Raw genomic sequence first — 24,024 nt, forward strand, 5'->3', positions numbered from 1 at the left:
TAATGATCTGCCATTTTATATTCAAATCTGAAAAACACAATTACTTCTTTTAACATGTTTTGCAAGATTATTGTCACACCAAGCAATGAAATATTAACAGAAAAAATAGTAAAATATATTTTGTTAACGTTATTAAATGGTTTGCTCAAATGTGATTAGAAAACACACTATTCATCCACGTTTATACAGACAAAAATACACCACCTTCCCTATTAATAGACACTAACAGGTAACACTAGTAGCGTATTAACAAGAAATAACAACAAAGCAGAAAGTTCTAAGTTCTTGGGTTTTTCATTGTGTCCTAAGGGATAATAGTTTAATGTACCTCATCACTTACACAAAAGATATTCATTGTATTACTAGAGTAATTAGAATTATGACAGGGTTCACACATACAGACCTTGCAAGTATCTATATAAGCAGTTGGATACATTAACCGCAGCCTCAAGGTACATGTATTCATTGATGGACTTCATTGTTTACAATCCACTGCAGTTAGAGAATAATAGAGATATTTATAAACACAGTACTAGAATGATTGGCACTCTCTGATGAATCAACTTTGGCACACACACAAGCGATGTTCACAACAATAAACTCTTGATGATCTGTCTTTGAGAGTAAAATATCTTACAAACAGCAGAAGTGATTCCAAATGTAGATTTAAGTTGTTTCTCTGTAACAACTACTCCTACACCATAGAGGAATTCTTGAAATGTAAATAAATAGTCCATTACAAACTCATAAGCAGCCAGCACCTAACCCTGTAAATGTTTTTTTGTTTAATCGTGTGTGTAATATTAAGTTAGTTGACACAGTCCACATTACTGCATGTATCATGATCATGATCTATGGAAAATCTAACTAACAAACTAAATAATGCTCCCTCCCCTTTCCCCTGGAAATGGGATACAAAGTATGGCTCAGATCATTAGTTTATTAATGTTATTGTTTTTCTTCAAAGGCTGGTTTGGTGCAGCTCTTCAAGCTAATCTATTGTGTGCAATCCTCTACACATCTGCATAACTACTGCATTGCGGATCCACTTGAATCTGCTTAGTATAGTCAAGCCTTGGTCGCACTCTGCAATTCAATCCCCAATACTTACTTCAGTTACCAAGATGAGGATTCTTAAATGCCTCAGAGTGTGTCTTATCAGTTGTTACCTTCTTCTAGTTTCATTGTGCCATAAATTTCTTTTCTCCTCAATTCAGCACAGTGTCGCTTCAGTACTTAACTGATCTACCCACTTAATCCCACCATTTTTTACACTTCAAAAGGTTCTATTCTGTTCTCGTCTGATCTATTTATTGTCTGAATTTCATTTCAATACAAGGCTATGCTCCATGCAAATACTTTTAGAAAAAATTGTCTAGCACTGTAAGGGTACATATGTTGATGAAGCATACGACAGTTCAAATCTACCCTTACGCTTTTTGCTGCAGCATTGGGTTCCTCTTTGTTACAGTGCAGCGGCATCACTGGTGGGGATGCTCCATAGTCCTGGAAGGTGCAAGTGGGCACCTAGACATCAGTTGGTGAGAAGCAGTGAGTCTGTTGCACTTGAGCCATAGCCAGGGCTGGACATGAATATGCTACGAGAGCACGATTGTGGGAAGCAAATATGCATGAGGGCGCCATTGTGGTAACTGTGTTCAAAATATTAACCTGTCAATTATGAAATGTTTAATAATGAAAAGGTGATGATACAGAAAAAGAATGGAATGGCTAACTCATTTTATATCATGAATGATGAGTATATGCAAGTGTAGTCCAAGTGGTGTTAGAAACCATGTTAAAGTGATATGCAAACAAGGAACAAATAAAATCAAGTGTTCTGTATAAATATGTTATCTAATTTATAATCTAAATCACTTTCATAACTTTTGGATGGGACTGATTTGTGTTAGTGTGGATACAGAAAATAGGGCACGTGTCACAGGTTACAGAGTTGAGATTCTAACTACTGACGTATTAAAAATATCAAACAGCCAGACTGAAACTGGAAAAATTTCCAGTAAATTGATATAAAAAAAGGGGGGGCAGCATACACATGGCGACGTGTGACAACCTGGACTGCAAGAACCTTGCATGCAATTGTAAGAAGAACAAAGGAAGGAACAGTTTCCTAAACATCTTGGATATGACGGAAGAGCCATTGCAAGAAAGAAGAAGAAGGCAGATAAACTGGTGAATAACGGATCAAGCAGATGTCACATCACAATGATCATCAGCCAGCAGCCAACAGCAGCACAAGTACAAAACGTAAGTGTTGTAAGTTGCTGTAGGCCATTAACGAAAAAACAGTGCCGTAAATACTGATTAACAGTGTAGCAGTAAATATTCAATGGAAGATGCTGCATAAGCTATTAAGTATACGTAAAATTGTATGTGATGAAACAGTGCAATTTTAGAACTGTGGATATTAGTAAATTTGGGATAATATTCAGAAAAATAGTAGTAAATTTCCAATAGTGTAAAATGGAACCAATATAGCTTGTAGAGGAAATCAAACAGAATTGTGTTTCAAATGAGGATGACTATCACTCAAATTTAGAAGAAAGGGAAAATTGGTTGTAAGGTAGTGAAATGATACAAGAAAATGAATCTGAAGGGAAAGAAAGTCTGACAGCTAACTCAACAAAATTATTCTTTGAAGATAGCATGGAGCAGGAAAGTGCAGGAAGTCAGACCACACGTGAAACAGAGAGGCGGGAAGCCGTGGGACATCAAAGACGTTTTCCATGAATGTCCAAACCAAGAGGAGGAACTGGTTCATGGAGGCATTCAAGTAGTTAGATGAAAAAGCAGACAGGCGACCAAAAGAAAGGAAATCATCAATATCAAGCGAACTTAAATCAGACACTAAAGAACTTCAATAAGATCATGGAAAACAATTTGCAAGTTTTGAGGCAAGGTTTAAAGCATGGGAGAAAGAGATGGATACTGAATTAAAGAAAGAGAAGGAAGAACAAGAGAAAGTAAACAAGGAGATAAAATTGCAAGTGGGGAAACAGGAAAAAGTAGTCACACCAATAAAAGAACTACAAAAACAGATGCAGAAGAGCATAACACTCGAGATAAATGTGATAGCAGTTTTCACAAATTTGAAAGCACAAGGATGAGAAGAAATTAATAAATGAGTAGAAGAGATCGAGAATGAGTTGAAAGACATGGAGGGAGGCGGCAGCAAAAGCACAGAAAGTACAACAAAATATTGATCAACAGACCGAGTAGGTTGAAACTGAGAGACTAAGCACATTAAGTGGCCAAACTGCAGTAGTGACCAAAAGTGACCCTCAAGTGGAGTTCAGAAACAGTTGTAAGTTCAGTAAATTCCACCCCAGAGGCAAGCTGCACCCTGTTTAGTTTATGAAGAATTTCCAGGGATTGTCACCTAAATCATGGGATGAAAGGAATAAAATTGCTTCTGCCATAAATGAAATGGAGGACAAAGCATATAACTGGGGCACACACTTAGATAAGAAACATTTAACCTATTCAGAATTTGAGGTGATGTTCCTAAAAAATTATTATGAGCAAACACGATGACATATTAATTCCTATATGTAGTTTTCCATTAAAGAGGAATCAGTATCTTGACACACTGTATGATGAGACAAATGTGGTGTGATGGGTAATACAAAGGCTGCCACAAGAAGTATGTAATCATTTAATAGAAACTATTACTGACTCTGTGGGACAGGCCAGGGTTACATTTACACAATCAGAATGGGAGGATAGGCCACCAGAAGTGACCAAAGACTGTTTCAGGATGCAGCACCACAGTGCGGAACACATTATGAACATGGGTGAACAAATAGAGAACCAGCAGAGGTCGTGGACACAGCAGTAACGCTTTCAGATCTCATGATGAGTGAGGGACAAGTGGTAGAGGGGAATAAAAATGTAGCATGCATGAAGAATGCTACAACAGATGGAGGCAAAGCGGTGGAGCAGAACCTGCCGTGAAACATATATGGTAGGGCCTCCAAACACAGACCGAGTATAAAGAAATATTTATGTAATAAAGGTGAATAACTATGTGAAAAACAAGAATATAAACTAGAAGATGTTGTGTAAAAGATAAGGTGGTAATTATTCTAATAACTGAAATTAAAATATGTGGGCACACAACTAGTCTTTGGTCAATTTGTAAAGCTAGCTGAGTGAAGATTAAATGGAAGAGGAAAATTTAGTAAACCATAGACACAGGAGTACAATTCCTGTCAGTGCACAAGAAGCAAATGAGCTCACATGGGAAGAAGTCAGGAGCAAAATATATGGGATTAGGAATATTGATAGAAAAGCAGCTGAAATGCTATCAATGTTAATCAATGTTAGCAGCCAGTGAAATGTAAAGGAAACAATTAAGGATCTTGGAGGAGATATTAGAAAGATGTGAACATGCAGGCGCTGTACTTAATTTTCATAAGTCAGAATTCAGAAATACCTTGAGAAGCTTACATCAATAAGAAATTTTCTGACACCAAGAAATAGGAAGCAACTGAGAAGCTTCATTGCTCTCTGTGATTTTACCACCAATTGGTTGATGAAAACACATTAAACAGGGAAACACTGCATTGATTGCTAAATAAGGGCAGAAAAAATTAAAAGGGCCAAACAAATGCTTCATAGGAGAGCTGAAGCATGAAAAAGACAATATAACAAGATAGTGCATCTTATAGTGTACATGGTTAGGGACCTGTTTCAATACACAGGCATGTTCAATCACAGAGGGACGATAGATTAAAAAAGTGTTTCACCATGTGCATAACGAACCCTATAGGGGGTTGTTGCTTTGAAGCATTCTAATACTTTCGAACTTGACATGTGCCAGGCTGATAGGATCCATGGTAATGAATACATTGAAAATGCAAAGAAATATTTTACCAAGGAACTGTCTCTTTCTGAAGAGGAAGAGGAGAAGAGCAGTGAAAGCAATTAGTGTTATAAATGAAGTGTTTAAAGTGCAATTTTTGTGACTGTTAATTATAATTAGCAGTGAAACATAGTTGTAACAAAATGTTTCTTTTAGAAAGACGAAGCACTATGGAAATATTAATTTTGATAAAAAACAATAGCGGAAGTGTTAAATGTATACAATTGCACAATGTGAACATAAATATATGCAGCCAAGTATTTAGAGTGTTGCATATTAAAAATATTAAAACATAATGATGATAGAGTTAAGAGGTAGGCAGGCATAGAACTTGTGATGCTTGCTAGGTTGTGTGGCAGGTACAAGCAACAGTAAAGTGTTACCACAGAAGCAGACGGCGCATACAATGAATTTTGTTTCACGCTGGGAACTGGCGGTGACTGCGCACTGCATTTGCCAGCACTATGATGCTGTGCAGCCAGATAACAAGGCGAGGAATGGGCAGATTACACAGTGAACAAGGTTTTAGGCATTCACTGAAGGAACCATTTGCAGGGGAGACTACAGCAGCCGACAGGGCACTGATGGCAAACGAGGTACCCAAACCTCCTCAGGTGACAATTACAGCAAGGAGATGTGCAGCCAGCTGTGAACAGCACTGTTCTGCTTCAAAGTTCTTGTGTGTGGCTCCCTTTCATAACAACTGTTATCTCACTGTGCGTCTACTATAGGTTGCAAAAACTTGCATACACATGCGTAAAGTTGTTCTATTGTCTGTAAATGCAGTGCTTTCTTTATAGCAAAATTTTCTATTTTCGTTTGTCTATATTGTCATTTACATTGATCAGAGTCCAGTGAAAAAATATGATTTTAAAAGATTAGGATCATTTTAGTGTTTTGTATTATGTTTTGTTCCAGAGAAAAGTTTTCAAGCTATCAAGTTGTATCTCTCACGTTCCCTGCTTTTTATAGAATTTGTTATGTTTGATATGACCGACTGCTACATTACAATTAAAGCATTTGCCTAAAAATGTAGTACTTTGCTACAAATCTGAACAGTTCATAGGTTTTTGGATCACATAAGTGACATGTTTTTGAATTTCAAGATTTGTTTTGTGTTGTTCTCCTTTCAGCTAGAAATATGGAATTCCACTCTTGATATATCATACTGAAAAGAATTTAATGAATTTCCCAAACATTTTTGTCAAATATTTCAAACTTTGTAAAGATTTTGCAAATTATTTGGTATAAATGGCTGTGGAGCGTGTGTGAGATAATCCTACTGTTACTGAAGAATGATACTGTTTGAAAGTGAGGGCACCATTGCCATTTTTGCAGCGATTTTGGAAAAAAATTAGGGGGACAATCCAGCATTCAATTGATCGAATCTATCCCTTGGGGTTTTTTCCTACATCAGAGTATGCCTCTTTGCTATGGCACAGTGGCATTGCTGATAGGGATGCTCCATAGTTCTAGAAGTGGGAGCCTAGAGATTGGGTGGAGGGAGGCAGTGAGTCTATTACGCTCAAGCCATATCCAGAACCATCACATGAGCAAGACACAAATCTACACGAGAGCATGATTGCGCAAACTGTGTTAAAAATATTAATTTGTTGATTATGAAATGTTTAATGTTGTAAAGGTGACTGTAACAAAAAGAATTGCAATGGTTAACTCATTTTATATCATGAATGATGAGTATATGCAAGTGTAGTCCAAGTGGTGTTAGAAACCGTGTTAAACTGATATGCAAACAAGGAACGAATAAAATCGAGTGTGCCATACAAGTGTGTTATCTAATTTATATCCTAAATCACTTTGATAGCTTTTGGATAAGACTGATTTGTTGTAGTGGGAGCGGAGTAGATAGGGCATGTAGGATACAGGCTAAACTGTTGAGTCTCTAACTAATGATGCATATATTTTCAGAGTAAGTTTGCCTTTCAAGAACTGACTAATCTACATGTCCAATGTCTAAACATATCAGAAAGCCAGAATAAAACGTTTCCACCAAACTGATATAAAAAAGAGGGCAGCCTACAGCACTTAAAAGTTAAATTAATTTTTAAAATAATTTTTCTTTTCCAGGAAAACTTTTCTTACTACTGCAAGCCTGCAATTTATATCCTCTACTATTTTTAGTGTTTCATTTCCTAATGTGGATCACTCAGTATCACCTGATTTAATTTGGTATAAAATATTTTATCAGGCAAACATCCACAACTGAGGAACATATTAATAGGATAAATTTGCTTTAGTTGCCAGAAATATCTTATTTATTGCATGACTGGTTTTGATGCCTGAAGCTTTGTCTTCAGGTGCCACGGACTGCAAACAAGAGGAGGAACTATTAGTGCATACAAACTATGGGGTTGACATACCAAACTGAAAGGCAAAGCCATGGAAAGTGGTGTACTCACATGATTATGAAAACATAAATGTGTGGTGGCCAGTACAGTCAGTTATGGGGAGGTCACACCAACATCAAACAAACACATGTAGCTGGAGCAAAGACACTAACCTAGAGGGAGGGATCTGGACAAAAATGAACTCGATAGTAGAGAAATAAGTAAATAAATGAGTAACTGCACTCATGCTTAGGGCCAGCAACTGAAGCACCTGTCTCAACAGCACAACACGGAAGAAACTAATGCAGCTGGTCATGCAGCCAGCTGTGACCGACATAGTAGCCAATGAGGTGTGGAACCCGAACAGATAGCCGAAAAAGTGCAGGAAACAGGGGCTGACTGGTGCATCCACTTACATATATGTGGTTCATAAGACTGATACAAAGTTGAACTACAAATATAAGAATAAATATAACAACATGAGGTTCAGCAAAAATGCCAACAAGTCAATGTGACTGAGTGACTTAGAATAAAAAGATAAAACTATTAAATTAAAACTAAAATGGGGGACACAGATAGTATATGGAAATGTATCTAAAAATTGAGCAATAAGACAGCAACAGGTGAAGTGTGGTAGGAGAACGATGCCAAGTATCAAATATATATATGTTATTATATTTAGTGATATTCCCTTATATTTAAATAATTTATGTTATTTCATTTTAACGACTCAGTCACTGCATTGTGTCCAAATCGTAAGTGTCCTCAACCACTAGACATAGGCTTAATTTTTTTACTCGCTTTCTCTAGTCCTAATTTGTATGTCCTTTTTTTTCCTTGCTTACTTTTATTATGTGTGGTGCTGCAAAGATACACCATGCTGTTTATATGGGTGTGCTGCTATTCCTTTATGTATTTCATTCTAATTCTGACTAAACTTGTTCTACTTAGACTTTGTTTTGGCTGTTTAAGATTAGTCTATACATTATTACCGATCTTAATAGCCGACATCATATTCCTGCCACACTTCACCTGTTGTCATTGTCATATTGCTTAATTTTTTGATATATTTCCATACACTATCTGTCTCCCCTGTTTTAGTTGTATTTTTATCTTTTATATTTTTATCCCGATTCACTCTGTCATGTTGACTTCCAGGCATTTTTGCCGAACACTAATCTTATTATATTTATTCTTATATTTGTAGTTCTATTCTGCATTTATATTGCGAGCCACACTTACGTAGCAGATGGACTAATCAGCCTCTGTCTCCCACGCTTTTCAGGCTGTCTACTTGGTTTCCCCACCTCACTGGCTCCTACATTACTCACTTCCACCATTGTGGTCAGCTGTCTCCCTCGCTGACTGCACTGGTCACTTTTGTGTCACACTGCCGAGGCGGGCGCTGTGACTGCTGGTCCTAGGCATGAGTGCAGTGACTTATTTATTTATTTATTTATCTACTATCACATTCGTTTTTGTCCAGAACCTTCCTTCTATGTTAGCGTCTTTGTTCCAGCCCCATGCATTTGTTCAATGTGAGTGAGACCCTCTGAGTGCTACACATTTGTACGAGTACACCGCTTTTCATGGCTTTACCTTTTACAACATTATGTTAACCCCATAGTACTTGTACACCAGTAGCTCCTCATCTTGCTCATAGTTTGTGGCTCTTTAAGCTACAGCTTTAGGTTTTGAAACTGGCTGTGGAATAAATAAGAAATTAATGGCAAGTGGAGTGGATTTTTTTAATCTATTAATGATTTAATCTGAATACCTTCTATTACCCTTATTTTACTTTTGTGGATATTCACCCCAAAAAACTCTTTTCAACACACTATTCATTGCTTTTAATTGATCTTACAAGTCTTTTGCTGTGTCTTGTGAGAATTAAAATGTCATCTTCAAATGTCACAGTTTTTATTTCTCCTCTCTGAGCTGCTCAGTGTACAGGTCGAATAACATAAGGGCAGACTATAATGCTGTCTCATTTCCTTCTCAACTTCTGTATTTAAATAATCCTCTTCATTTCTTGTAACTGCAGTATGGACTCTGTGCAAGTTGTAGGTAACCTCTCTCTTCCTGTATTTTATCTCTGCTACCTTCAGAAATTCAAGGAATGTATTTCATTCCTAAGTATCAAAAGCTTTCTCTGTATCTACAGGTGCTATAAATGCAGATCTGCCTTCCTTTGAGCTATCTTCTAAGAGAAGTTTCAGGTTCAGTATTATCTCACATGTTTCAGTATTTCTCTGGAACCTAATCTGATCTTCCCCAAAGTCCCAAAGTCAACTTCTACCAGTCTTTCCATTCATCTGTAAATAGTTTATGACATCTATCATGTGAGTAACTGGTACTCGACATATTATTATTATTATTATTATTATTTACAAAGTGAAGCTGTTATACACCTCACCTCAACTTTAACAGAAAGCATAACATATAAAAACTATTTTTATAGGACTTACCATCTCCTTTGAGTCTTGTTCATCGCCAACAAAATTAGGAGGAGTTCCAAAGTATCGGGCAGAGTGGTCCCTGGACCAGGAAGACATGGCATGCCGCAGCAGTGTTGGTGGACACCAGCCCACACGGTTTCCTGGCAAGCAAGTCCAGCTGAAACACTCGGCATGCTAGCAGTGCCTGGGTTCAAGAGTAAAGGTAAAGTGGAGTAGGTGGGTTAAATGAAAAAGAAGAATAAAACTTGTGGAATAAAACTTGTGGAATCACCTCTGGGCAGGAACAGATTTCTTATTTTTTGACTATTGTTGGTGCTATAATCTAAGTAGAAAGATAATCAGATTGATTCACTTTTCTAAGTTAATGTGAAATTACTCATCACTGCTTTGAGTGCTGTAACATTAACTGCAAAAACTACTGTGTGCCAAAACTGAAATGGTTTACAAACAACCACAACAAGGCCTGTATTATTTAAAAACGAGTGTGTGTACAGTTTCTAACATTTTATCATCACAATCTTTTTAAAATTTACAGCTTCCCAATAATGGTTCTATTCATTTCCAGTATGTTCAATGGTATTAAATGCTACAAGACTTCATCACTTAGGGGTGGAAAAAAACTTTGGAGGTACTGTTATGCAAACTGAATATAATCATATTTTGGATTTGAATGAAAAAACATACACCATCAATGATATGGATGTCCCTCCTTGAAAGTAAGTTCAGTATCTACACATTGAGAATGTATTAACATACTGTTAGGACATTAATTAAATTTGAAAAGTGGCAGTCGATTTGTCTATCCCTATGCAACAAACACCCAAGTTATACAAGCAAAAGTATAAGTTGCAGGTTACTCCCATTGGTCATTAGTGCTTAATTCTGCCCAAATTTTGCAATTACAGGTGATCAAAGATGTTTGTACTTTGCTGTATTACATCAGGCATTCTGGACCCTGTGGGACCTTTTTTTATTTCTTTGCTTTATTTCCCTTACTCTCAAGCAAACAGTACACATGGGTAAAAGTTTATACTGTTACTGATAATGGGTGCAAAGGGTCTGCATGAATTTTAATTGGATACAACCCAAATATTTGTAATTAACAATACTTTTTGTGTAATCATTATTGACTGCTTCTTTTTCATTCTTATAATATTGCAAATTTATCTACTGAAGGAAATAGTATACAAGAAAGTCTACAGAAAGTTGCACAAAGGATGAATCCCTCAGGCATAACATCAATACTAAAAATAGCTACCATCTAGAAGTTTGATGATCTAACATGGAATTTCACATTATGTTGGCCAGACACAACCTAAATATCTACTGAAGGGGTAAATTAACTGCAGCACACTCCAGAGAGCAAAAAAATTAGGAATTGAAAGCAATTATATTTTACTCTCAATTTACTGTCATCCAGATGCTACAGATGCCCCAATGTGAAGTAACATAAGATAAATATATTTACAAAAAGTGAAGAAAGATCAGAACAGAGATACACAAAACATGTAGCTTTTTAAACAGATGTATGTCATCTAAAATGACTTGGCATAGTCCATATTAATTCAGGCAGGCTAGAAAAAAAATCTTACCTTCAGAGTCTCGGATGATATTGAATTTCGCATACGTTAAAATGAAGGATTAAGTAAGAAACATGTATTTTTTTTGCTTTCTCCAAAAAAATTTCTGCTCCAAGATAGAGCCCTCCAAAAGCGCATACCATTTTGAAGACGCGAATTTTGCAAAAAAAAAAATTTTTATTATATCTGGAGAAATCTATATATTTTATTGTTTTTTTTTTTTTTACTTGAAAGATAACTGCTTTATAATTACAAAGAAATCCTCCATTTGGACTTATCTGTCAAAGTTCTTTTATTATAACATTCTGAATTTTTTTTTTACAATTTATGGAAAATTTTTTTCCAACAATGCCAATCCTTAAATTTTTGATTTTTTTTTCCTGTTGATTAGTACCATACAGCACTATATTCCGTGAAAAGGAGAGCTTCCACTTTTAGGTTGAACAGGTTTTATCACCATCATTTAACAGTTCCAGTTTCCTGGGTACTATAATGAGCTTCTTCCACTTCGTCCTGTCCAAACACACCTGTTCACAGAGGACATCATCCAGTGTCTATCCTCTGGCCACTAGATTGACCTTAATCAAGTTTATCCATCGGGTTCAAGGTCTTCCTTGAGGTCTCTCCCCATCCACCTGCCTTTCCAAATTTATTTTGCCTGTTCTGGTTGGCTCCATTCTCATCACATGCCTGTACCATCGAAGTCTAGATGCGCCAATTCGATCTAATAGGGATGTCTTTATTCCGGCTTCTTTCCTCACCACTTCATTCCTTAACTTGTCCATCTTGGTCTTCTGGACAGTGGACCTAAGAAATTTCATCTCTGATGCTTGCAGCCTTAGTGATCCTCTTTTTGTGAGGGTGCGTCTTTCAATACCATAGGTCAATATTGATATGAAATAGCTATTGAACATCATCAGTTTGGCTGGTTTTGGATTCAAGTCATCCCATAAAAGTTATCTTACTTGTTGGTAGAATTCAGATCCTTTTTGCACTCTGTTGGTGATTTCATTTCTGACCAAATTATCACAAGAGATTACACATCCAATGTAAGAAAAACTGTCCACACACTCTAGCTGGTGGTCTCCTAGTTTTACACTTGCTGGTTGTCCATCTCTGTTGACTGCCATCACCACTGTCTTGGTCTTGCTGATGTTGAGGTTATATTTCTGGAACTGAGATTTCCATTTATCAAGTCTGATCTGTACTTCCTCTTCAGTTTCACCCCATATCACGATGTCATCAACAAAGGCAAATGCCTTCAGTTCACCTGGCTTCTCCTTGACGTTCTTCATTATAGTATCCGTAACAGTGATGAATAGTAGTGGCGACAGGCACATTCTTTTTCCTCAGGCATTCCCAGATCTTATCTCTTATAACACTATCACAGGCTTTTTCTATATCCAAGAATACAATGACCAGGTTTTTGTCTTTCTCCCAATACTTTTCCATCAACATGCAGGTGTTAAAAATTAGATCTATTGTTGATCTGTTACTTCTGAAGCCATATTGTTCCCCCTCCAGCTAAGGTTCTATGATAGTTCTCCGTCTCTTTTCTATGATCTTCTCAAGTATTTTCAGCCCATAAGACAATAGGGTTATTCCTCTATAGTTGGTGGGTTTCCGCCTGCTACCTTTCTTAAACGGGGGAATTATTACACTCTTACTCCAATCTGCAAGTATTTTGTTATCTGCCCATATGGCATTGAGTACTCGGTGCAGCCATTGTATGCCTTGGATACCTGCTGCCTTTATCATGTCTGCCTTCACTTCATCTGCACCTGAAGATTTTCCTTTAGGCACAGATTTTAAGGCTGCTTCTGTTCCTATCCAGGTGATGGGAGTTTCCTCATTATAAGTGTGGATTTCCAGTTCAATATTTGGTTCTTCAACTGATCTATTTAATAGGTGGTCAAAATGGTTTTTCAGGACTTCTCTCATGTCACTTTCTGTCCAAACCAGACTTCCATTTTCATCTTCAAGAGCTTTTATGGTATTCATTGGTTTCCTTTTACCTCTGATAACCCTATACAACAGTTTCTTATTGCCTCTACTGTCCTACTCCAATTTCTGAGTGAATATCTTCAGTGCCTTGGTCTTTTCTTCTGCAACTGTTCTTTTAAGTTCCAGTTTCTTGATTCAGTACATTTGTTCGAGGTTTCTGATCTTTGCCTATCCATTTTATTTTTCTCCCTATCCCTCTCTTTCCTGAAGAGATTCCTTTTTCTGATTACTGCTCTCACACTTTCATTTCACTAAGGTGTTTCCTTCTATCTTGTAATAATACTTGTCTTTTCGCAAACTTCAGTGGCTTCCTTTACAAAGTGTACCTTAGTCTGGTACATTCTGCCTCTCCATTTTTCCTTTCACCTTTTGGTAACATGGATTTTATCTGGTTCTGATATTCGGATCTCTTCTCTGTTTTCTGGAGTTCCCATACTTTGATTTTTGGGATCTTCTTGTTCTGTACTTTTGGTACATGGAAGTTTCTCAGGTCCACTACTAATAGATGGTCATCGCTGTCAAGTCTCTCACTAGGGACTTCTCTGACATCAGTTACCATTCTACTCCTCTCTTCATCTGTGATGACATAATCAATTACAGTCTTTTGTAATCCATCCCAACTGTATCGTGTTATCTTATGGCTCTGTCTCTTCTCAAACCAACTATTTTTCCTCACCAACCCATTCTCAAACAGAAGTCAAGGAGATGCTCCCCTTCTATATTTATTCTACCATATCCATGGGGTCCCATTACATTCTCATATCCTGTTCTATCTGTCCCAATCTATGCATTTCGGTCTCCTATAATGATCACTCTCTCTTTACTAATGACTTTTTCCAAACCTACAATAAACTGGTTCTTATCCAGTTTGAGGTGCATACACCAATACTAAAGTTAGTTTTTCTCTCCCTAAATGTACAGTCATCTTTATTAGTCTCCCACTAATGTACTGAATGTCCCAGATCTTTATTCACGATGAAACTGACACCATTCTTCATCTCTTTGTTATTTCCATGCCAATACAGTGTGTACTGTTTCCTTAATTTCTTCATGCCTTTCCCTTTCCATTTTGTTTCTCTCATCCCCAGTATCATTAATTTTCTCCTTTCCATAATGTCCACTAGTTCTTCACATTTTCCTGAACAGGTTTTAGAAACAACTGAAATTTTTGCCATACGTAAAACCTGTTTTGGTACCACATTATCACATAAAAGGCCCAAAAATGTCAAAACTTAGCCTTATTTAACATAATTTTAGTTTTGAAAGATGAGTAAGAGACTCACTTTTCAGGCATTTTAAATGGTTCCAAATGTATGTGAAAGGCCCAAAAACTTAAAGGTTTCAATTAATACAACTTCTGTGCACACTGTTTTTTACTAATATCAATCAGTCAATAAACTAAAAATGTATTCCACGGTTTCAGTATCTTCCTTTGATATAAAGTGATGTCTCCCTGTTGCACCAATAGGAACTGGAGCACTTACAAACTTAAAAACATTGCGAACAGGAAGTGAGCACTGATAGCGTTGTTGCTGTCCTTCAGCAGGAAACCTATATCCAGCAGCTAGTCCATGGGGGGTAGTGGTAGTGTAAAGTTCCCTACAATTTCGTTTAACTCATAACTGGTGTCTATGATCTCTGCAATCTACCAGTCACAGTCATACACACACACACCACAAACATTCCCCTCTCAGGCTGTGAATCTGAATATTATCCTGCTGTTTCTGAAGTGTTGGCCGAATGAATGAAATTTTTTCTTTCTTGCTCTTTAAAGTGCATACAATACGAATTCGTCCATCACTTTGAGTCCAAAAATATGTCTTCTGAATTCCTTTCACAGGAGTAGTTTGTTTGGACCATTCTTCTTTTTTCTGCTCACAGAATTCTTCGATTTCCTCTTTGGACAAAAGAATAAGGGCTGTGGATGTGTAAGATTTCACGACTCTCATAAAAACCTCAGCATTCTGAATCACAGCTGTATTTGATCTGGAAAGATTGTTTTGTAGTGAGGTGCTTCAGCAGGCCTACACCATCACAAGGCCCCTTCCTGTGACCAGTCAGTTGGCACAAGTGACTTACTCAATTCAAACAGCTGGTAACAACTTTTAAAACGACTAGGAGAACCATCAGCAATAATGAAGATCTTTTCTGCCCTTGTTTGCAGTTGAAGAATTTTGCGCATTGCTAGTAAAGCATGTGCTGAGTCATGTCCTGTGCGATCATTTATAGCTGCAACACTTGTGGTCTTGGTCTGAAAATTTGTCACTCCTGTAAAAACTGAAACCTGGTCATTACTCCAATGACACCCTTGTACTTCTTGTGGGAGAATTACAGACCAATTCTCAGCAAAATCACAGTGAAGCACTAAACATAGTTCTTCAGCCTGTACACACCCTTCCACTTCTGCAACGTGTTGTTGTTGCAATTTCTTCAGATGCTGGTGTGTTACTGCTTTCACGGACCATTTACCAAGTTCATCACTGAAACTATCAAAGGTAACAGTTTTCTTAATTAGTTTATTTTCCTCCCATGTCACATATGTAATTTCTGCCGAGTTACCTGCTACATCTTCCAGGCCAAGTGTCTGTACAGAATGCCCTCCCTTTCCAGGGCAATCACCACATTCTTGAAACAAACAAGTCTCTCGCTTTACGTCACAGATTGATAAAGACTTCATATGCCCAAACAAGGTGTCATATGTCACGTGCTCTAATAAGTTTTTCAAAGTTACAATACAAAGTTCAAAATTTGTGCAGTACACACATAAAGGTGTGGCCGTGGGACTACCCATTTATGTCGTAGTGCATAAAATTTTGATCTTCCAATATGTGAAGTTGTATAATTGCTCTTATAAATTGCGAAAGTTTTTTTAATACTGCAAGTCATATATCTCTTCACTTTCACAACTTTTTGATCTTCAACTGTTACAGTTATAGTGTATTTTCTGTTGGCACTCTGGTGAGAACAGTCCTGTTTATCTTCCAGATAAAATGACTGCAATATTTGAACTTGAGCTGCTTTTACAGGATGACCATAATAGGGATCTGGTCTTCCAAAGACTCCTTTTACAGACCTCACATTTATTGATTTGTCTACCTTGTACTTTGATATTGATGGAATGTGGTTAAAAATTGTTTTCTTTGAAAATGTCTCTGGAATAATAGTTAAACCTTGCACTTTTTCAATGTAGGATGCACAATATTCAACAGCTGAAATGATTTTTGTGAAAAATTCCTGGCAAGAGGTGCACGAGTGCTTTGGTTCATTTTCTTCTGAAGATGGAATTTCTAATTTGAAGCATGTGGTCAGTTTTGCTGTAGTTTATTCATTCATAGCTTTAGTAATTTCTCTGCGCTTTCTTCATGCATAGAGCTTATGACCTGACTTCACTGACCACGGTTTCTGAACAGGACTAACACCTGCATCATCTGCACCATGGGAAGCTTCACCTTGTCCAGATACTATCATTCCTGTTATTCTGTCAAAACATTTAGAACACAAAAAGTCGCCTCTGGAAAGATCTTCACTTTGAAACAGAGTCTTCAAATGTGAGCACTTATTCCCAACCTGAACAAAGTCTGTTTCTTTCTTTGTCTTCTATATCACCCTTTCATGGATATGCAAATAGTCAGCACACTTCACTCTCCTGTGGCCCCAGTCAGAAGACATTTCAAATAGTCCTTTTCAAAAAACACACTGCAACTGTGTCAACATGCAAATTCCTCACAAAAACACAGAACTCACTGGATGGTCTCAGATTTCTTAGAAGCCTCTTCAGTAAACAAATTAGCACTGAACAACTACAATACAGAAACCCGCAATGAACAACCACGACAATGATACTATCAAGAAACTGCAACTAAGTGTAAGAAATACCTGCAACAATGAAAGTGAAAAGAAATAACTGCAACAAAGCAAGTGATAAGAAATAGCTGCAACAAAGACAGTAGAAATAAACATTGTAACAAATAAATTAGTAAAGTGGAAGCTCTCCTTTACAGAGAATATAGTACTGCATGGAACTAATCAACAGAAAAAAAATCTAGATTTTTCTGGAGTGTTTTTTTCGAAAAAGAAATCTGTAGATTACAAAAAAAATTCAAAAGGCGACAGTAAAAGATATGTCCAAATGGAGGATACCATTGGAATCATAAAGCAATTATCTTTCAAATAAAAAAAATTGTAAAAAAATATCTAGAACTGTTTTTCTGAAATTCGCATCTTCAAAATGGTGATCACAGAGTCATTTTTTGAGGCCTATGTCACAGGGCAAGAATTTTTTTGGAGAAAGCAAAAAAATACGTGTTTCTTACTTACTCCTGAATTTTAACATATGCTAAATTCAATAACATCCGAGACTATGAAGGTAACCCTGCTGCCTGAAGTGATATGGATTGTGCCACTTATAATGCAACAGATAGAACACACAATGTTATTTTTATATATGTGTGCAGCTTTTAATATTGTCATATACAACTTTAATAATACATATAAAAGTCATATATGGGGACGGATGACAGATTAATTTATAATGCAATAAAGAAGCATAGTAAGGCAACAGAGCGAGACAGACAAACTTGCATGACAATGTTCACTGCTCTATGAACACACTTATGCAGATATTCCAAATGAGTTTTAGATGTCACATATCCTTCCTGAAGACAGAATAATGTAGGTTTTGATATACGTAATCATCTTTCTGGCATAATATTTTTCTGTCTGTGTATTATTTGTGATTCTTGTCTGTCATTTTTTCATTATTTATACTTCCCCTTTCATCTTTGTTTGTCCTTGTCTTCATTACAAGCGTGTGTCTCTCATCATGGGGTCTGAGTAACTTGCCCTTCCTTTTAAACCTTCCCCAACCTCTCCCAGTCTTCTCCAAGTGGAAGGAACTATTAGTCAGATAGCGTGTCACTTTTACTTTTATATATGTCTATCGGCAGTACACTAAGCTCTCACTAATTCAGCCTCTTAACAAATGTTCATGTGTAATAATGTTGTTAGCTAATTACAATATTAAACAATGCTATACTTGTTTGAAATTCTACCTTTTTTATAGTTCAGTACGACAGCTTCTAAGAGGAAATATGCGATGTTAGACCTCAAGCAAAAACTCGAGATTTGAGATAGGTTGAACTGAGGTTCTTCAAAGAAAGCTACTGCTGCTGAGTACAATGCTGGATAAGCAACCATTTTTTAAAAGAAACTTTAATAGATAAAGAGATAATCAAAAGTGAATAGGAAAGTTATGATGAAAGTGATGAAGGAGAGGACATAGGAGGAGAGAATATGAAGATATGTCGCACTTCTGGTACTGAAGCTGTAGATATCTTTCTGGAGTACATTACGCAACAATCAGAAACACACAGTACTGATATAATGCTTGTAACGCCATTGTGTGACAAACCATAATGAAGTCGTGTGTCATCATTGTGACAGCTAAAAATTTGGGACATTTTTCATAGTGACACTACTGTATATGTACATACTCAAGGACTAAGTTTTCTACTAAAATGAATGTATCTTCGGATTTAATAAAGTATAATTCCTAGGTGTTTACACTAAATTTAAGAAATTCTAATAATCTGACACTTCCACTAATCCGGCACTCACACATGCAAGGAATGCCCGGAGTAGCAAGAGTCTAGTACACAACACATTTTGCCCCTGAATGTAAGTACTGGCCAGGAATTCTGTCTCATAATTTATTAATGTACAGCAGACAAAGAAGTGGGATGTAACACAGTAGCAACAAATGTTTTATATTAAGACATTACATTTCGTCAAGTCAAACAAGCAAGGACACATCACAGTAAAAAAATTCTTTGAATAATATATCATAAGGCATGCCAAATACTATAGCATATACAAGGGGCGTTTGAAAAGTCCAAGAGATGGCACCATCGGCGCGTATCGAGGTCAGGTTTAGTTACTAGCATCCTTGGAAAGAATGTACCCCAAGTTTCAGCTATATTGGTCAATTTCTTTGTGTTTGGCATTCGTGTGAATCAAGGAAGTTGAGTGATTGACAAAAAATGGACGAAGAAGAATTTCATCTGGCGATTAAACATTATTTTATGAAAGGCAAAACACCTCAGGAGACTAAAGAGAAGCTTGATAAACATTACTGTGACTCTGCACCTTCGATTAGAACAGTTTATAGGTAGTTTCAAAATTTTCAGAGTGGCCATATGGACACAAGTGATGCTGAATGTTCTGGACGGCCTGTGGAGGTTATGACTCCAGAAATCATTGATAAAATCCATGATATGGTGATGGATGACAGAAGAGTTAAGGTGGGTGGGATTGCTAGTGCTGTGGGAATCTCGAATGAACAGGTACATAATATTTTGCATAAAAATTTGGACATGAGAAAGCTATCCGTAAGGTGGGTTCACGATTGCTCACACTTGACCAAAAATGGAATTGTGTGAAGTGTTGCAAGGATGGTTTGCAGCTGTTCAGGAAGAATCCGCAGGACTTTAAGCGTCGTTTCATCAATGTGGATGAAACATGGATACATTACTATACTCCTGAGACCAAACAACAATCTAAACAATGGGTTACCAAGGGAGAATCTGCACCAAAAAAGGAGACCATTCATTCAGCCAGAAAGGTTATGGCAACTGTCTTTTCGGATTCACAAGGGATAATCCTCATCGACTATCTGTAAAAGGGTAAAACTATTACAGGTGCATATTATTCATCATTATTGGACTGCTTGAAAACCGAGCTGCAAGAAAAACACCCACAAATGGACCGCAAAAAAGTCCTTTTCCATCACGACAATGCGCCAGCACACACCTCAGCAGTGGTGGTCGCAAAATTAATGGAAATAGGATTCCATCTTGTTTCACATCCCCCCTATTCTCCAGACTTGGCTCCCTCGGACTACTGGTTGTTCCCCAATTTGAAGAAATGGCTGGCGGGACAAAGATTTTATTCAAATAAGGAGGTAATTGCAGCAACCAACAGCTATTTTGCAGACTTGGACAATCCCTATTATTCGGAAGGGATCAACAAATTAGAACAGTATTGGACAAAGTGTATAAGTCTAAAAGGAGACTATGTCAAAAAATAAAAAAGGTTTAATCCAAACACGTAAGTAGTTTTTATTTTTGCATGGACTTTTCAAATATCCCTCGTATGGTGTCAAAAAGAAATAATAGTAATTTTGTTTTCACATTTTTAGTAAGCTGTATCAGAAAATTAATAAAAGCTATACGAAATTCTGAAGTTAAGACATCTCTTTGTAAGTGTACATTTTTCATCTACAAATTCTGAATTTCAGTCTCAGCTTGTGTGTGCATTGTACGTGTACGCGTGTGTGTGTGTGTGTGTGTGTGTGTGTGTGTGTGTGTGTGTGTGTGTGTGTAAAAACTAAGATCAATTTATAAAAAGGTAGTAAAGTCACATGGAATTAGTATTTTCTAAATGAAATAAAACATCAAACACATTCAAAGAGAATTCAAAATAAGACACAATTCTAACAAGCCTCTCATATCTAACTGGTCTTAATTGCATTAGTTTATCCTTCTCTCTTGTTCTAAAATCTTGCTTTTCCTTTCCTTTCTTATCTGCTTTATTTGTCTCCTCCCAGTACCTACAATCTCAGCCCAAATTTTAATAGTCTTCTTGTATTTATTTACTATGTTGAACTTATTACCTGCAGCACAGAACTTTTAAACTGAAATCTGGTTGTTACATATTACGTACCACATCTCATCTGTAATTTGCACATCATTTGCCTCCATCAGAATGTTGGACAGTGAGCGACATTTTCTTCTTCACACACATAGCACATAATTCTTCATCTATTTTCATTTCGTAATTTGCTTCATCATTCTCAAACAGAAACTTTCACTCCTGACAACTTCAGTTTAACCTTTTTTTCCCCCTGTTTCACTTGTACTACTTCTGGATTGGGTAATGTTATGATATTTAAAAGATGGAGCCATTTTAATGAAAGTGAAAAGCAAAGCGTTGCCCAGTTTTGAATCTTAAATGTATCTCATCTTGGGATCTTATGTGCCTTCTCTTTCTTTTTAACATTCACTAGCTTACTTCTCTCTCCTCCTAGAAGAAGGAACTAACAGTTCTGAAAGCTAGGGTAGTATGTGTGTAGTTCTGTCTGTCCCTACTGGCAGTACTTAATTTGTTTCCTGAAGGTAACACTTGTCCACTATGACACAACCAATAAAAAACACTTCTCAAAGTAAATCAAAACAAACTGTGTGAAATTTTATGAAACAGAGGAATTCTATCTCATAACTGCTGTACAATGTTTATATATAACAAAATACAAATTAAAAACAATGGACAGCAGACATAATATGGCTGAAACAAATGAACGTTTTAGACAATGGTGCCTGTTTCACCAAACACTTTTTAATATACCGATGATGTAAAAAAAGATTGGGTAAAGACAAAAAAACATTTTAAAATTAATAACATCGATGTTAATATAGTGCTTTTTGTTGATGATCATGTAATTAATAGAATGAAAAAAATCTGGAAGACGCTGTTTTTAATTTACGTAAAACAGCCATTAAATGTAAAGACCTTCCAAAAAGTAAGGAAACATATCACCACACTATCAGAAAGCTGCAGAGAAAATATGAGCCTCAAATAGAAGAAGTCTTACAAAGGAACAATATACAAGAATTATATAAAACATTCAAAACTAATCTAAGTAGATATGATCCACCAAACCTCACCTTAGAACAAAGAAGGAAAGGTAATATATAGAGGCATGGAAGACAGACAGATATTGGGCAAGTAACTTGAAGAACTCCTGCATTGTCAACCACCATCTGGAACATTCAGCTACTATGAGAAAGAACCAAATGCCAATTCAGAACCATGATCTCTATATGTGGCTAGGAGCATTATCAGTACCTTGAAGAATAATAAAGCTCCTGGGGAAAACGGGTTCATTGGAAAACTCTTCAAGTATGCAAATGAGAATATGATCATCGAATTGACACATATTTCAAGTAAAATTTGGGATGAAGATCAGCTGGCAGAAGAATGGACGTCAGCACTAATACATCCACATACATAAAAAGGAGGTAAGTCAGAGCCTGAGAACTACAGAGCAATACTGTCAGTACCAATGACAGACAGGGTAACCTCAAAAGCATTGCTGAACAGAGTGGAAAAACAGCTACATTCACAAACTGATGAGTATCAAGGAGGCTTTAGAACGGAGATTGGGTGTATAACAAATTTTGAATCTGAAACTTATAATCACATATCAAAAACAGAGGAGCAAAATTTTTTGTGCACATTCATTGACTTCAATAAAGATCATGATTCAGTAGATAGACACACACCATTCCAAATTTTAGAGGATATGAGTTTGGATGGACAATCCAGAGAACTAATTAAACACACCTTAAGCAACACAACATCCTAGGTAAGTTCAAAGGTAAGTTTTCGGAGGCCTTCTAGTTTAAAACTAGACTCCCCTTTGCTCTTTAACTGTGAACTTGATAAGACAATCACATAGTGGCAACAAGATATCAAAGGAATGGGTGGAATATGACTAAGGTGTATGAAAAAAGGAAAACAGGTAGATTGTCTAAGCAGGCATACAGACCTCATCAAGAAGATACAGTACATCACAAACATCATGGCAGCTTGTAGATGGGTGACAATAGGAGGAGGGAAAATTCAGGTGGTGAAGAGTTTTGAATACCTAGAATGGATAGAAACTGGGCTCACAGAAAACAAAAGAATGGGAGCACGAATAAACCAAACACATTTAGCATACAAACTAACTACAAATGTCTATAATATGAAGAATATTTCAGTCAATCGAAATTGAGATATTACCAGATGGTCATCTGCCCTAAGCCTTATACTCAGCAGAAACTCTTAACCTAGTACAAACAGGTGTGCTCAAGAGACTAGAATTGGTGGAACAAAAAATTCTCAGGAAGGTACTGAGACCACAAAGAATAGAAATTGGTAAATTTGGAAGATTAGTGAACCAGGAACTGAAAACCAAGATAGAGGGACTGTTGGACATCATCAAGAAAAGAAGTAGTGTGTTCTTTGGACACACCTTAAGAATGGACCTTGGGCGATGAAACAGCAAATAACACAGTTTCTTGTGAACAAAAGAAAGCATGCTAAATCCATGAGGTACAGAAGGATCTGGAAGAAATGGGAACACAGGAACCAGACATATACAACAGGATGATTTCAAAGTGAAAAATTTAGGTTTTTACAGGTTTGGAGCACAGAACTAGACCAAGAACAAAATCATCATGGACATAAGAGCATAGAAGGTTGCCAAATACGAGAATGGAAAAATGCTGGGCAAGGAGAAAGACTAGAAGTCATGAAGATGACACAAATTAACTAGATCCTCAGACGGCCAAAACAAGAAGAAGAAGAAGAAGGAGAAACAACCAGGGAATACAATTTGAACATCTTCATTCCAAAGAGAAAATCAATGGCACTTTTCGGGCATCGTGCAAGTTAAGTTCAAAATTGTAATATTACATATGCGGCAAACAATGAAATAAAAAATACGTTAGAACTCTTCAACTGTTTCTGTGGAACTATAAGCAGAACACTGGGAAGAAAGTCCACAGAGATATTCTATGGAAGTTTTCTAAGGTTATGGTTGTACCTGTACTACTCTGTGGATGTGAGAATTGGACCATTAAGAAGAGAAATTAAAAGAGAAAAGAAGCATGTGAAATGAACTTCCTTAGATACATGGCTGGGTATAC

At 36.7% G+C, this 24,024-nt stretch overlaps 1 protein-coding gene across 6 annotated transcripts in view; it reads right to left on the minus strand.

Annotated features, from left to right (window-relative positions):
* The window catches only part of LOC124606181 (protein abrupt-like), a 260,199-nt gene that overhangs the window by 91,824 nt on the left and 144,351 nt on the right, over positions 1 to 24,024 (minus strand). For 4 of the 6 annotated variants that reach the window (XM_047138173.1, XM_047138165.1, XM_047138158.1 and 1 more), the window contains exon 7: positions 9,702 to 9,832. The exons of 1 other annotated variant lie outside the window; for it this stretch is intronic. In XM_047138173.1, coding sequence (XP_046994129.1) covers positions 9,702 to 9,832 — 131 coding nt within the window. Of the gene's footprint in view, positions 1 to 9,701; positions 9,850 to 24,024 lie in introns of all 6 variants that reach the window. One more of the 6 variants, XR_006978697.1, reaches the window with a different exon arrangement.

This window comes from Schistocerca americana, chromosome 1, assembly GCF_021461395.2.
Source record: "Schistocerca americana isolate TAMUIC-IGC-003095 chromosome 1, iqSchAmer2.1, whole genome shotgun sequence".
NCBI lineage: Eukaryota > Metazoa > Arthropoda > Insecta > Orthoptera > Acrididae > Schistocerca > Schistocerca americana.